This window comes from Zootoca vivipara, chromosome 12 (genome assembly GCF_965207765.1).
Source record: "Zootoca vivipara chromosome 12, rZooViv2.hap1.1, whole genome shotgun sequence".
Taxonomy (NCBI): Eukaryota; Metazoa; Chordata; class Lepidosauria; order Squamata; family Lacertidae; genus Zootoca; species Zootoca vivipara.
The window spans coordinates 23,283,488-23,297,950 of NC_142595.1; the positions used below are offsets into that span (position 1 = coordinate 23,283,488).

General features: G+C 44.6%; 2 protein-coding genes across 3 annotated transcripts in view; one reads left to right on the top strand and one right to left on the bottom strand.

Annotated features, from left to right (window-relative positions):
- FTSJ3 (FtsJ RNA 2'-O-methyltransferase 3) overlaps positions 1-4,845 on the bottom strand; it is a 26,423-nt gene extending 21,578 nt beyond the window's left edge. Inside the window, exons 1-2 of the mRNA XM_035136176.3 lie at positions 4,070-4,845; positions 1,209-1,314 (exon numbers count right to left, since the gene is read on the bottom strand). Coding sequence (XP_034992067.1) covers positions 1,209-1,314; positions 4,070-4,136 — 173 coding nt within the window. The 5' untranslated portion in view covers positions 4,137-4,845. The remainder of the gene's footprint in view (positions 1-1,208; positions 1,315-4,069) is intronic.
- A 35-nt stretch (positions 4,846-4,880) lies between these two features.
- PSMC5 (proteasome 26S subunit, ATPase 5) lies at positions 4,881-13,208 on the top strand. 2 transcript variants are annotated; one of them, XM_035136181.3, is made up of 12 exons: positions 4,881-5,264; positions 6,028-6,099; positions 6,985-7,054; positions 7,930-8,027; positions 8,731-8,787; positions 8,939-9,169; positions 9,770-9,896; positions 10,822-11,012; positions 11,432-11,530; positions 11,683-11,793; positions 12,246-12,332; positions 13,054-13,208. In XM_035136181.3, exons 1-12 carry the CDS (start codon positions 5,250-5,252, stop codon positions 13,105-13,107), a joined length of 1,212 nt encoding a protein of 403 aa, XP_034992072.1. In that variant the 5' UTR covers positions 4,881-5,249; the 3' UTR covers positions 13,108-13,208. The 2 variants fall into 2 exon arrangements, with proteins under 2 accessions (XP_034992072.1, XP_034992070.2); XM_035136179.3 differs by having other exon boundaries at positions 4,881-4,920.
- Positions 13,209-14,463: the final 1,255 nt, after the last annotated feature.

Genomic DNA, 14,463 nt, shown 5'->3' on the forward strand with positions numbered 1-14,463 from the left:
ATTTTTTGTTTTAAATGTTTATGTACATTTTTCTTTTTAAGAATGTCTTGCTGCATGTTCTGTAAACAGCTTAGGGGTTTTGCATATTAAGCAATATATACGGTAAATATTATTGCTGCTGTTGACCAAATATTAGGAAAAGCAGGATACAATAAATAAAAATAAATAACTCAACAGAGGGAGAGTGGAGGGAAGTCCAGAGGAGGAGAGGGGAGGGGAGAATAATTGTATATACCGTAACGTGATGAATGAGATTTGTATCATTATTTGCTATAAAATTCAATAAATATTCATATCTATCTATATATCTAGCTATCTCTTACTGCATGTTCTGTAAACAGCTAAGGGGTTATGCATATTAAGCAATACAGTGGGACCTTGACTTACGAGCTACTCGACACCTGACGTTTTCAACTTACGAGCGGAAAAAGTGGCCGCGCGCTTACGATTTTTTCGACATCCGAACGGAAAACCCATTCGCGGCTAGATGCGGTTTCCTCGACTTACGAATTTTTCCATTTCCAATGCATTCCTATGGGAAACCGCTTTTCCCATGGGAAACTCAACTTACGAAGTTTTCGACCTACGAGTGTGCATTCAGAACAGATTAAATTCGTAAGTCGAGGTCCCACTGTATATAAATATTATTGCTGCTGGTGACCAAATACTTTTTCTCTTTAAAAATGTTTTCTGCTTCTGACGGGGACCTTTCTCTGCTCCTCCCAAAAGCACAGCGATTCAAAGTAAAAAATGGAGCCTTGGTGAAGGCATTTGTTTGGAAGCCAGTGCCGTCGCTCACAGAATTAGCCCCACTTCCTCTCTGGGCGGTGCTTTCTTTCATTAATGGACAGCTCAAGGGCAGCTGCAAACCTTACAAGTCCACTTGGGGTGGTTCTGAAGCCTCAGAGGCAGTCCGCTTCACCTTGACTTTTCCAATTATCTCCACAGTGGGGATCCTTTCATGGACAAGTCAGAGGACCAAAGCAAATGAGTACCTTGAAATTGTGAGTATCTTGAAATTTCAACATTATCACTGGCCTATACTGAACATATTTCGCTGTCGTCTATCGGAAGCTCTTCCCCAGCTGTCAGAACCACACAGCCTCATATATGTGACCTGTACCAGTAACATGTCAGTAGCAAGACTTCTCTAATCCTCAAACAAAACATCCTCCACGCGCCCCCTGCCCTGCTTGCCTGTCACTCACCATCCTCCAGGAGCAGCGCACAGATCCAGCAGCGCCCGAGACTTTGGAAGGAACTGGAATTTGCGGTTCAACTGAATGAGCTTGAAAGACGAACGGGAACGGAATCCTGGAAAAGGGATGCATGGGCACCATGCCATGCCCAGTTAGACCTTATTCATTCATTCATTCAATGCACTTATATCCCCCCTTTTCCTCCATGGAACTCGAGGTAGCGTACATGGTTCTTCCCCTCCCCAATTAATCCCCAGAACAACCCTGTAAGGCAATGTCCTATTCTTGAGCACTGTCTTATTTGGCCAAGATGAGGGTGGGCCAACTAGGAAGTAGTATTTAATGGGCTGTGCTGGAGATGCAAGGAGAATGGCTGCTCATTGTTCCAGGGGCCGATCAAGAACGATTTATCTATTTATCTCACTATCAATCCAATACACATACCCTTTAGTGCAAGAGTGAAGTGTGCCTCCAGTTTTAACCCAGAAAAGAATGTGGCCCAGATATCATTTAGCTAGCCCAACCTAGGTAACATAGGAAGCTGTTTTATACAGCCTGCACTGGCCTTCGCACATCATTAGCCCAACCTCAACCAGCTGGCTGGGAACTGCTGCTAGGTTGTAACTTAACAAGGTAGGCCACACCAGCTGCTCTACCACAGTACAAATATAATAGTTAAGATTGAAAGTGTGGGTCCCCAGATGCGTGTCTGAGCAAAAGGAAAGTCTTGGGACTCAAAAAGCTGATTACATTAACACTGACTGACAAAAAACAGCTGTCCGGAGTGTGACGAAAAAGTTGGTTTGGCTGGACCAGTTGGATCAAAAACAAAAGAAAGTGGGGTGTTTTTTTTTCCTTTCCTTGTCTGCAAATGGTTCATGAATGGCAGCCTCTGGTTGGCCGTGGTTCCAGGAGAGAGTTTTTAATAGGAGAGGATTTGAGAGACAGTGGGAGGTAGAGTGAGGTTGGTTGGGTAAGTGGGTTGGAATAGAGGTTGGAGAGGCCGGGAGATAGGCAGGGAGACAGTTGAGGTAGAAAGAGTGAATTCGAGAAAGAGTTGGTTCTGGAAAAAGACAACTTCCCCTCTGAGTGTATTGTATAGAGCAGAATCTTACTGGGAGGCAGTGGTTGAGCCAGGAGAAGTAGGAGCTGGAAAGGAACAGCCTACTTGGAACTCAAATCTAGTCTGGTGGGGAGAGATTCTTCTTAGGAAAAGAAGAAACTCCCAAACCCAGCGAATGGAGGGTGTGTGGAGAGCCCTTGGGTCTATTGCTACCTCAGGAGCAGGATTGTTAAAGGGGGTTGATAACTGAAAGAAAGTATCACCGGAACCAAACATATAACGCAAAACAACTGAGGATGAATTAAAGTGTAATCGTACTATATGCTTGAAGTAACCCAAGTTTAATCCATTTGTGTTATATACTATCTTGCCTTAAATAAATCTTCATTGTTTATTTAAAGAAAACCTGTCTGAGACTCCTACTTACTAAATATCCTCTCACAAAGGTCCCCCGCAGGATACTCTGGGCTAGAATTTTAAGAGGAAAGGAAAAGAAACCTTCGAGTAAAGGGTGGTTCAGTGAGATGGGGGCAATTAATCTAAGTGAGACGGCCCAACGGCCTGAGAGAAAAAGGTGCCGTCGTGCCCATCGTTCACACAAGCATCTTTCCTACTCCTATTTGAAGAAGCCAAGGATAGAACCAGGCATCTCCAGGTAGGAGTGGGGAAGATGCTTTTCTGAAACCCTGGGGAGTGCTTGTGTCAGTCAGTGTAGACCTTTGCATGGAAAGCCTATGTTCTGCCACTGAATTATGGTCCTTCCCTTGAAGGAAAACCTATATCTAAAGCAAGCCCAATGTATACTCACTCAAATCTTGAATCGTAAGAGCAGCATGGTGACGTGGTTAAAGAGACTAAGCTATGAATCGGGAAGCCCCCAGTTCAAATCTTGCCTCTGTCATAAAGTCACTAAGGTGGTCTTAGGTAAACCACTTCCTCTCAGTCCCTTCCATTTGCATTATGGGGGATAACACTTATTTACCTCACAGGACTGTTGTAAAGATGGTTACTAAAACACTTCAAACACCTGAAAGCACTTATAAAATGTCAACTGCTGCTATTATTACTATTACTATTATTATTATTATTATTATTATTATTATTATTATTATTATTATTATTATTATTTTGCCCCCTGCAAGATGATTACACAACCCCCCATATGCAAGTTATACCTAAGCATTGTTAAGTTCCTCTTAAGAGTCATGTAAAGCAACGGTCTTCAACAGGTGGGTCAGAATCTGATCCGACGTGTGTCGCAACAGAAACACTGCCACTTTGCTAATATATGGTAAAATGGGTTGCCAATGTGGAACCTGGGTTTGGAAAGGTTGACGATGCCCAACTTTAACCTAATTCTACATCCCACTAGTTTAAGCAGGTTACTGTTTACCCAATCCTCAGCAGAAAGGGAGAAGTCTTTCTGCCTTTGGATTTGCAGAAAACCTCCTTCAAGCCAAGAAACTTACAGCTAGGTCTCCCCTGCCTCCTCAGGGAATCATAGAATTGCCGAGTTGGAAGGGACCACAAGGGTCATCTAGTCCAACCCCTGCAATGCGAGAATCTTTCACCTAACGTGGGACTTGAACCCACGACCCTCAGATTTATTTATTATTATTATAAGTCTCATGTTCTACCGACTGAGTTATCCCGGAGTGGAACAGTTTCAACTTCAACCACACCTCCGGGGCCCCCGTTCATTCACAAATGAAACCCAGCCCATGAGGGCAAGACATACATTGGGGTCGTTTATTACTTAAGGGAGCAAACAAATAAATAAATCAGAACTCCACCCCAGTTTTCTCACCAGTCTCCTTGGCCAAGTGATAGAACTTGTCCCTTCGGGTCTTCCCCACTTTGGGCTTCTTGCCCATCTTGGAATCAGCAGCTGCGGTCCCTCGGGCGCAGAGAAGCAGCTACTACGCACACACGTGCTCGGAACTTGATCTGATCCTTCCTACGGCCCGTAGCACTTCCTCTTCCGGTTTGTATAATTACGTTCGCCGGCATCATCATAGCCATCTTGAGTGTGGCAAAGCCCCTCGCCCACCCCCCTCGCCCGCCAAATGCAAACGGACAAGAAGCTATGCAGAGCTCCCGTTTTACCTCCTAGGAGACCATAGGGAATGACGTTATATTGTCATTCGATTTCCTCCTCCCCCCCCCATCTAAATACCCTACCAACATGGCAGCAAAAGTATGTCAAATATAACTTGAGGCGGAAGGGAGAAAGGAACGCCCTCCGAGCTGTACGCATGTGCAGCGGCTAAACGCCACAAGAAAACTAAGAGAAAACAAGAAGTGTCAACAAACGTCGCTTCCGGTTCTCGATCGTAAATTCGTAGAACTCATCATATGGAGGGGGGGGCAATTCTTGCTCCGCCACATACAGAACCCGGCAATCTAAAACCGGAAGTAGGCCAATTAAACCTACTGTGGACCGGATCTCTTTGGAGCGAAAAGGGAGGGGGGAAGCAAACGGCTTCCTTTTCCCAAGGAGGGCGCTCGAGCGTCGGCCATGTTGATTGAGGGCGAGCAACCGGAAGAAGGAAGGCGGCCTTCCCTTCCCGCAGCTTCCGCCGTGGAGTGAGCGCATGCGCCGTGCAGTGAATGTGGATACCGGCGAGGGGGAAAATGGCGGTTGAAGGGCCAGAGCAGGTAAGCGGGTTCCCGCGAGTGCTGAGTCACTCCGGCCTCCGCTTTCTCTCACCCCACTAAACCGGCGGCTGTTCTCACGGGGGTGTCTTGTTTGTAAAAGTGGGCGAGAGATAAGGGAGGTCCGTTTGCCACTTGCCTGGCTAAAGGGGAAAGGGATGGCGGATAGGTTTTCGTTAAAAATGGGGGGGGTATAAACGGGGAGAGGAGGAAGTTCATTTGTGTGTGGATTCAAATTAACGGCGAAAGTGACGGCGATGTTGGCGGGGCAACAGGGGAAGGAGGTGGCCTGACTTTAAAGGGATCCTGATCCGAAAGAGGCGCTTGGTGCTATGAAGCCAATCTGGGTGGGTGTAGTTGCTATTCAGCTGCCTTATTATTATGTTTATTGTTATTAATTGAATTTATATACCGCCCTATACCCGGGGGTCTCGGGGCGGTTCACAGTTATAATGTGGGGAGGGTGTGTCCTCCTTTGCCTACCTTAAAATGAAAATATGGGAGGGTCCACGTAATGTGGAGAGATGGCTTGTAATGCCATGTGAAAGGTTACCAGTACTAGTAGTGATTTGGGTATTTATTAAATGTACGTACCACCCTCTTTGCGTGAAGATCGCAGGGTGTTTTCATGCAAGATGAAGACACAAAACGTATAGCGCAATAAAACATCAAGAGGACTGCCGCCCATAGTTCCCCCTCCCACAAATACATTTTTAAAGCCCATAGATTGTTTAACCAGCCCTAAAGGCCTTTGGTGTAGACTAGAGGGATGTTTTTTTGCCTGACACCTAAAGATATGTAGCAATGGCACCAGGCAGGACTGTCCGAGGAGGGCATTCCACAAACGGGGAGCCATCACAGAAAAGGCCCGTTCTTGCTAGCTGTCACTTCTAGGTGTTGGAGAGGGTGTTACTGCCTATTTTAAACAGTTAAAGGGTGCATTAGCTTTGGGGCTGGGGAGAGGAGTGAAACAGCAAGTTGTAAGGTAGGGGTGACAATTCATGGTTTGGGTAGTGGGCTGTAATTTAACTTGGGTGGGTGGTGAGCTGTGCCTCTTGTCCTTGAGCTTATCTGTCTTCTTCTCTTTGCTGTCCCAAATCTTTCGTGCAGATGGAGTTGGATGAAGGCAAAGGTGGGACTGGGCTACGTCAGTATTACCTCTCCAAGATTGAAGAGCTACAGGTGAGATATTTTTGTTTCCTGGAGTGGGAGGATAAATATAAGTCTTTACTTTCTAAATCCTTTCTCAAAGGCAGACAACACAACTTTCATACCTACAGGTAGTTAAAGTTGTTTTAACATGTGGGGGGATCCTATGGCTAGTGGATCTTTAGATGATCTCCAGTCTCTTTATTGGCTTGCTTTTTTATTTCTATAGTGCCTATGTTAAGGACTATTGAAAAGATCAGCGCAAGATATAGGTCCTCCTCTCAGGTTTATAATTAATGGATGAAGATAGGCATGCATTCTGTAATGTGGTTTGCGTATGTGTGTGTTTTCAAATATCTTTCCACACACACAGAGTATGCCTGTATCTTTACTGTAAAAGACAAGACTTGACACATAAAGGAAGGTGTTTGGAAGGAAAAGAGAGATCTCTTTGACAATACTGTGGGGGGGGGGGAGAGAGTTGTGTATTTGCTACCTTTATCTCACACCTTTCCTCCAAGGAGCTTAAGGCAGTTTACATGGTGATCCTTCTCTCCCCCCCCCCCCACTCCTGCCCTGTGAGGTAGGCAAGCTGAGACAGTAACTACCAAAGCTTACTTGGAGAGTGAGGGGTTGAGCCTGAGTCTCCTTGACCTTAATCCAACACTCTAACCACCACATGCCTCTGGTGTTTACATCCTGTTTGGAGCTACGGTAGCTGCTTTTCCACTCCTTAGGAAAAGAGAATGCAATTACCAATCAACCCTTGTTTGCCAGCTAGTAGCCAGAGTGCCCCAACTCGTATCTCTGTGAGAATAATTATCTGGTGGCTGGCATAGGGGGAGCAAATACCTTTAGTTGATGGGGCACTATGCTATTTTGGGGTGAGGTGTCATCTTTCTCCTTTTCTTCTTCAAGTTGATAGTCAACGATAAGAGCCAGAATCTCAGACGGCTGCAGGCACAGCGGAATGAACTCAATGCCAAGGGTAAGTTGGGGATTGTTCAGCTCTCTGCAGTGTTGCTTTTGTGTTTTGGGAGAGGTTTGATGGCTTTTGTTTTTAAATTCTGTTTCTATCCTGCACCCACATTTTCCTCGCTGGCAAAAACCTGTATATGTTTGCTACCTTAATTTGAAGCAACTTTGCGTTACTGATTATATTTTTATAAAGTCTAATGCTTTTATGTTAAGAATCTGTGCTCACTTTATGTAATCTCATAAGTAAAATATCAAACACTGAGTATATTTATAACTTGAGATGTAAATACAGTGGTGCCTCGACTTACGAATTTAATCCGTTCCGAAGGCACCTTCGTAAGTTGAAAAATTCGTAAGTTGAAAAACGCCATTGGAAACTCGATTTCCCATAGGAATGCATTGGAAACGGAAAAATGTGTAAGTCGAAGCAACCCTATCTAAAAATTTGTAAGTCGGAAAATCCCTATCTAAAACCACCGCAGTTTTCCCCCCAGATGTCGAGACATTCATAAGCGCGCGGCCATTACCCCCATTCGTAAGTCGAAAAATTCGGTTGTCGAGTCGTTCGTAAGTCGAGGTACCACTGTACTTTTAAATCTAATCAAAATAGAAAGCAGCAAAGTTTTGTGTCCTAGGTTGTACATAAAGCATTTTGTTTCCTTAAGCTAAACTTTTGAACTGTTCTGAAATAGATATGCTACTTATTTTCTTATTTCCCTTATTTTTATGGGGGAAAAAACCCTCCGAGAAATGTTTCCTCCCTTGCTTCTGGAAATGTTGCCTCTCTAGGGAGGGGCAGTCCCTGAGTTGTCCAAGATGATGCTGAATTGGGAGACTTCCTCTCCACTGGTGCTAATGCTGTTTTGTTTTCTCTGACCACCCTAGTGCGCCTGCTTCGCGAGGAGTTGCAACTTCTGCAGGAACAAGGTTCCTACGTGGGTGAAGTGGTGAGGGCTATGGACAAGAAGAAAGTGCTTGTCAAGGTATGGTCATTCCCTGAATGTGTGTATCAGATATGTACATCTCTGTGCGTGGAGGGGGGTTATCCTTCAAACAGGCTATGAGTTGGGAATAATAACTGTTGGCATTTAAACAGCACTTTTCAATATTCAAAGCACAGTGTTAAAACTAGGACTGGGAAGAGCATTGGTTCAAATATCAACCTGGCTGTGAAGTTCATCTCTCACCCGAGCCTCTGCCCCACAAGTTTGTGAGCAGAAAATGGGGGTTGAGAAGAGATGCATGTATGCTGCTCTGAGATCCTTGGAGGAAGAGCAGCATGAAAAGGACAGCTCCATAAGGTTGAAATTGGAAGGCAGTGGCATGTCTGAGGCCCCTAATTACTTCATGGTAGAGGTGAGAATTTTAACCTGGGTTCACAACTCATTCTCTTGTTACTTTGCTGTTTCTGGACAGAAGTAGCAAAAATGATTCAATATCTAGGTGCTTAATGAATCCTGTGTGGCTTCCAAAACTCTTTTTTATGTTTTTAACAATAGTAATCTTCCTCAATAATATCTTCAAGTTGCTTTGCACTGTAAGCTAGAAATGTTTTGCCAAATGGGTGGAAGTGGGTATATTTTTCCTGTGAGCCATGTTGACTGTTGATTTCTTTGGCTTGACTTGTTTTGCCATTGATGCTGCAAGTGTTTGATTCTTACGGTAATAACTGGCCCTCTATTCCAGGTTCATCCAGAAGGCAAGTTTGTTGTTGACGTGGATAAAAACATAGACATCAATGATGTGAGTATTTGCTGGGCCATGTCTGGTATTCCACAGACATGGGAATATGTGTGCTGCTTTCTTTCCTGTGTCTGGGTTTGCCTTATCTTTTAAATTCCCCCTGGGAAACCCAGGGTGGAACATGCATCTCACATACCTCTATACCATGCAGGTAACCCCGAACTGCCGTGTTGCCTTACGGAATGACAGCTACACACTCCACAAGATCTTGCCAAACAAGGTGGACCCCCTGGTCTCATTGATGATGGTGGAGAAAGTGCCAGACTCTACTTATGAGATGATTGGCGGCCTTGACAAGCAGATCAAAGAGATCAAGGAAGTGATTGAGCTGCCCGTCAAGCATCCAGAGCTTTTTGAAGCTTTGGGCATTGCTCAACCCAAGGCAAGTGAAAAAATGTGCGGTGTCCCCACCATATCGTGCCTCGCTTTCTCACTAGACCACACTTTAGATAACTGGATAGATGATTACTCACATTTGACATTAACTACAAATAAGTATTGAAATACTCATCCCACATGAAGAGAAGCTTGCCGTCGCCCCCATTTCCTGGGCCTTCTTTAGGGAGGGATGCATCTGAAAGGTACGAGGGCATATAGCACATGCCTTGACTCAGAAGGCCAAGGTTCAGCCCCTGGCATCTCCAGTTCAAGGGAAATAGCCTGTCTCAGAATAGAAAACAACTAATGTTCAGGGCTAGGCAGACCAAGGGTGTCTTGGTATAAGGCAGATTCCTGGGACTCCATGCCCACAACAAACGGAGGGTGGGTAGAAAGCAGCAGGTCTCTGTATTAAAAGCCCGCAAAGGGATGCAAATTTTCTACACTTTTTGTTTCATTGCCCCAACTGGCACCATCAAGGTACTAGACAGTCTGCAAGAGAGGCTGTCGGACGTGCTGTGCTGCCATGAGTTCCTTTCTCTTCCTCTCCACTAAATAGGTTTAGTTCCCTCTCCATACAAATCTCATGTTACACTTATTGCAGGGTGTGCTGCTGTATGGACCTCCTGGGACTGGGAAAACTTTGCTGGCCCGAGCAGTGGCTCATCACACTGATTGCACGTTCATCCGTGTCTCTGGCTCTGAGCTTGTGCAGAAGTTCATTGGAGAAGGTGAGTAAGGTGGATGGGAGAAAGTTTTATCATCACATTTATATCCTTCCCTTATTCTATCCTGGAATTTAAGGCATTGTGCTTAATTTTTTTAAAAAAAATACATTTCTCACAAATGGAACCTCTGTTTTCGAGCATCTCAGAAGTCGGAACGTTGCAGCTTTCAAACACCGAAAACCTGGAAATAGCTGTTTCAGTTTCCAAATGAACGTGCCACGCGGCTTCCGTTTTGAGTTTCCTTACTGTATTGAGGCTTCCGCTTTCAGTTTTTGAATGTTTCGGAAGTCGAATGGTCTTCCAGAACAGATTACGTTCGAAAACCGAGGTTCCACTGTACATATATGAAACATTAACCATTACAAGTCACTTCTCTTATGACTTCCCAGTCCATCTCTCCATGGCATTCCATTCAAACCTTATTAGGCAACGTGCATGTTATTCTCAGGAGACCGATCCATTCAGGCACTGACGAGACCCAGCCCTCCTTAGCTTCAGTAAGGTGGCAGCTCATGTGCCTCAGACCGTACCTGGGGATCCATGTATTCTTTTTCCCACTAGAAAAAGGTAGCTGCCTGTACAGTTTGGCAGATGACTTGAAAAAGACTGTTTACAATTTCCCAGATCCTGAAAAGGGGGAGTTCTGCAGTCCTCCAAGCACAGAATTGGTCACAAGATTCCAGTTCTGTGATCAAGTTGCCCCTTTGTCATAATTTTTACAGGGCATGCCTGCTGATTGAGCACTATTGTACCCATCTCTTTAAAATGCAACTAGGCTCTGAAATAGGGCTGGCGGTATGGTTCGTGTTTGATAGAGGGGTAAGGGAGCATTTTTAGATAGGGCTGTATGTTTGAGGGAAGAGCTCATCTAGCTCTTGGGGGCACTGCAGTAATTGCTAAAGGATCTTGGCTTGTTTCCTGGTGGCAGGGGCACGGATGGTGCGTGAGCTCTTTGTCATGGCCCGGGAGCACGCTCCCTCCATTATCTTCATGGACGAGATTGATTCCATTGGCTCCTCCCGCCTGGAGGGTGGCTCTGGTGGCGACAGCGAGGTTCAGCGCACCATGTTAGAACTGCTCAACCAGCTGGATGGTTTTGAGGCCACCAAGAACATCAAGGTATGTTGTGAAAGGAACAGAATCCACACTTTCCCCTCATTCCGTGGATTATGCACAGGAACGTAGTTTGTATAATTGATGGGAGTTTGAAGAATGTTGCTCTTCTTGGCATATTGTTTTTAAAAGAAATACATAATTTGAACCTAGATTGCACTTAAGGCTATGAAACCTTGCTACCAACCGTATGTACATAACTATAGAGGGGCTGAAATGGAGGAGGCGGCAGAGAGGATTCCAGCTGCAGGAGGAAGAGAAGTAATAGGTGGCTTGGGGAAGAACGTTTACTGTGGTCTGTTGATGGGAAGCGGGGATAGATGTAGCATCTGCTGGTATCTATTAGCCAAAACACTGCATATAGGCTTCTAGTGAAATGCTATTTATTTCCTGTTCTAGTGAAATGCTATTTATTTCCTGTTTAGGTCATCATGGCGACCAACCGCATAGACATCTTGGATTCAGCCCTGCTTCGTCCTGGGCGTATCGACAGAAAAATTGAATTCCCACCACCAAATGAAGAGGTAATGGAGACTTGGTGGGAGACAGCCGCTGTATTTATCCATGTAGTAGGCTTTCCCTGAATAGCTTCTCCTACCCTGGCAGCCAGTGTCCCTGTTTGCCAAACTGCATTGTCATTTAACTGCTGCTTCCTCTCCTTCCTGTCACTCCACAGGCTCGACTTGACATCTTGAAGATCCACTCTCGCAAGATGAACCTGACACGGGGAATTAATTTGCGGAAAATTGCAGAGCTGATGCCAGGGGCTTCAGGAGCTGAGGTCAAGGTAAAATAGCAAGTTTGCATCTGAGAATTCTTCTACCCAAGTTTGGCACCCCTTCTCTGACTACCACATGCAGCATTATGGATCATTTGATTATCAAGGCCTGCTAGAAATTCTTGGTAACACTTTCTGAGGCTTGTATGTTTGCATCAGTGAGTAGAAGGGACTTCAGACAAAGATTTTAAAAATCTCGGATTTTGGTCTCTCTTGTGGTGGTGTTTGCACCCACACATTCAAATACTGTTTTGATACTCTTGGGTTGTCCTGACCAACCATTTTCCATCAGTGGAGGGGTTCATTACCTAGTCATATGTACTAATCTCAAACACATCCACTTTGACAGCGATCATTTTGTTATCCTTGGGTGGGACAGATGCAAGCCTACCTGAGCTGTATATTCTCTTGGCATTTGTGTGGGGCAGCTCAGGTGGGTCCCTTACAGATCTCTTTTGCAGGGCGTGTGCACAGAAGCTGGAATGTACGCGTTGAGGGAGAGGCGGGTACACGTAACTCAAGAAGACTTCGAGATGGCTGTAGCAAAGGTATTGTGGGTAGTGGGTATGAGGGAAAGGCTATTATTTCGGGGTGGGGAAGACTGGAAAGAGCCCAAGATGTAGGCGATTTGCATTTTGTTGCTCTTGTCATCGGTGTTTGTGTCAGAGCTTGCTTGCAGGTCCTAAGGTGCTGCAGAGATTAAATAAAGGCATAGGCAATAGTGGGGACCTTATAATTTAGTCACTTGTTACATTAAGGCTGTACAGTGGTACCTCGGGTTACAAACACTTCAGGTTACAAACTCCGCTAACCCAGAAATAGTACCTCAGGTTAAGAACTTTGCTTCAGGATGAGAACAGAAATCGTGCTACGGCGGCAGCAGGAGGCCCCATTAGCTAAAGTGGTGCTTCAGGTTAAGAACAGTTTCAGGTTAAGAATGGACCTCCAGAACGAATTAAGTTGTTAGTACCACTGTACTTTTACAGAGAAAGCCTATGTGGTTTGTTCCAGGGCAGGGTAGACATTATACAAAGAAAAAAGCCCACATCCATTTTTGTTGTGGGAGGGATATGGAAGGAATAGTGAGAGTTTAATGCATATAGTCAGGGTGGGATTAGAGCTGAGACTTCATCTTGTCCAACAGGTAGTACAGTATACAAAAAAGTTACTAAATTGTGTAGAATTCAGGTAGCCATTTAACTGCTCGAAAGTTTGATCTCTGCTACTGGCCTTTTTGCCTTTATTTCTAATGTTCTTTCTCTTTGACAGGTTATGCAAAAAGACAGTGAGAAGAATATGTCTATCAAGAAGCTGTGGAAATAAGTTGCTGCCCTACTCAAGCAAGTGAATTCAGACTTCATTCTCCACTGTAATCTTTACACCCCAATGTCCTTCCCCCCTCTTAATAAAACTTAATGTTAACAGTTGTGCTTGTAAATAGAGGAAGGAGAAGAAAGCACAGAAATTTGTGCTTAAAGACTTATCTATTCCTCCAGTTCTCCGGAAAATTAGCTCCCAGAGCCATGAATGAATAGCAAAGACTTATCTTTTGGTACAATAGATTTAACTCCGCTGACTGTAGGAAGGTAACATGTTGAAGCACTGTTAAGGCCCAAGGTCAAATAGCTATATTTGAAAAAGCCTCTTTAAGGCCATTCTTAATTTACTGCCATGTTAAACACCTTAAGTGTTGGTATTTCCCAGTGTATCTTTTCCTCAAATCATGATGAGTGGGCTTGTGAGTCTTTTGACCCATCAAATAACAATTCTCTGTCCTAGAACCCTTATAGGGTTGGTATGAAAAAAGAACCGCTGAGAGATTATGATTTATCATGATCTGTACGAAACAATATTCTTGTTAAGGAAGCCTGTTTTTGGAGCACTCAACTAGAAACTGATCAGGAGATATTTTAAAGTGAATTGATTAAAATTGCTGGCCTTGGGCTGTTACTCAGATCACACATTTCTATAATTCGGTGTCATTTCCCCTTCCAGATGTTGAGTGGCAGTTCTCATTGGCTCCTGCCAGCATGTCTCAAAAGGAGGAGTCCAACATCTGGAGCACCACAGGCTACCAGTACAAGGCTGCTATACAGCTAAAAAGAAATGACATTCAGTAGCTAGATTTTGAGTGCTAAAGTGAAGCTGCGTAAAAGAAATATTGGAAAAAAGTAATGCATACTAGGTTCCCAAGTGCTTCAAAGTGGGCAAATTTAAAGTAGCAGCTTGTTGTGAGACAGCAGGCCTCCTTTTCTCCAGTCTTCCACCTTCAAAAGCCAGAGCGCAGAAAGGTGGCAGGGGTGCAGCAATTAGCTGGAGGACCTACTCCAAAGAACTGGTTGTCTGAAATTTTCAAATTACGGAAAAAATCATCACTGTGGTAGACAGAACTTGTCTGCTTTGTAGAGATTCTCACAATGAATTTGGTATTCCATGTAATACTTGTTCAACTGGACCTTGAGTGTAAGAGCTTATAACTTGTGTCTGACTTATAGCATGGCAGTGAACCTTGAAAGCAAAGCAAGGATGTGGCAGCTGTGGCCTACTGGATATCACTGGCGTCCTAATTCGCATCAGCCCTAACCATCATGGCCAGAGATGATGGGCACTGTAGCCCAACGCCTGGTGAATCACAGTTCCCTCATCCTGCTACTGCTGAAAGTTACATCTGCTCGAGAG

Coding starts and splice junctions, on each gene's coding strand:
- PSMC5 (XM_035136179.3), top strand. CDS start 4,897: ATGGCGGTTGAAGGGCCAGAGCAG. Junction 6,100..6,984: donor CCAAGATTGAAGAGCTACAG/GTGAGATATTTT, acceptor TTCTTCTTCAAG/TTGATAGTCAACGATAAGAG. Junction 11,013..11,431: donor AGGCCACCAAGAACATCAAG/GTATGTTGTGAA, acceptor TTTCCTGTTTAG/GTCATCATGGCGACCAACCG.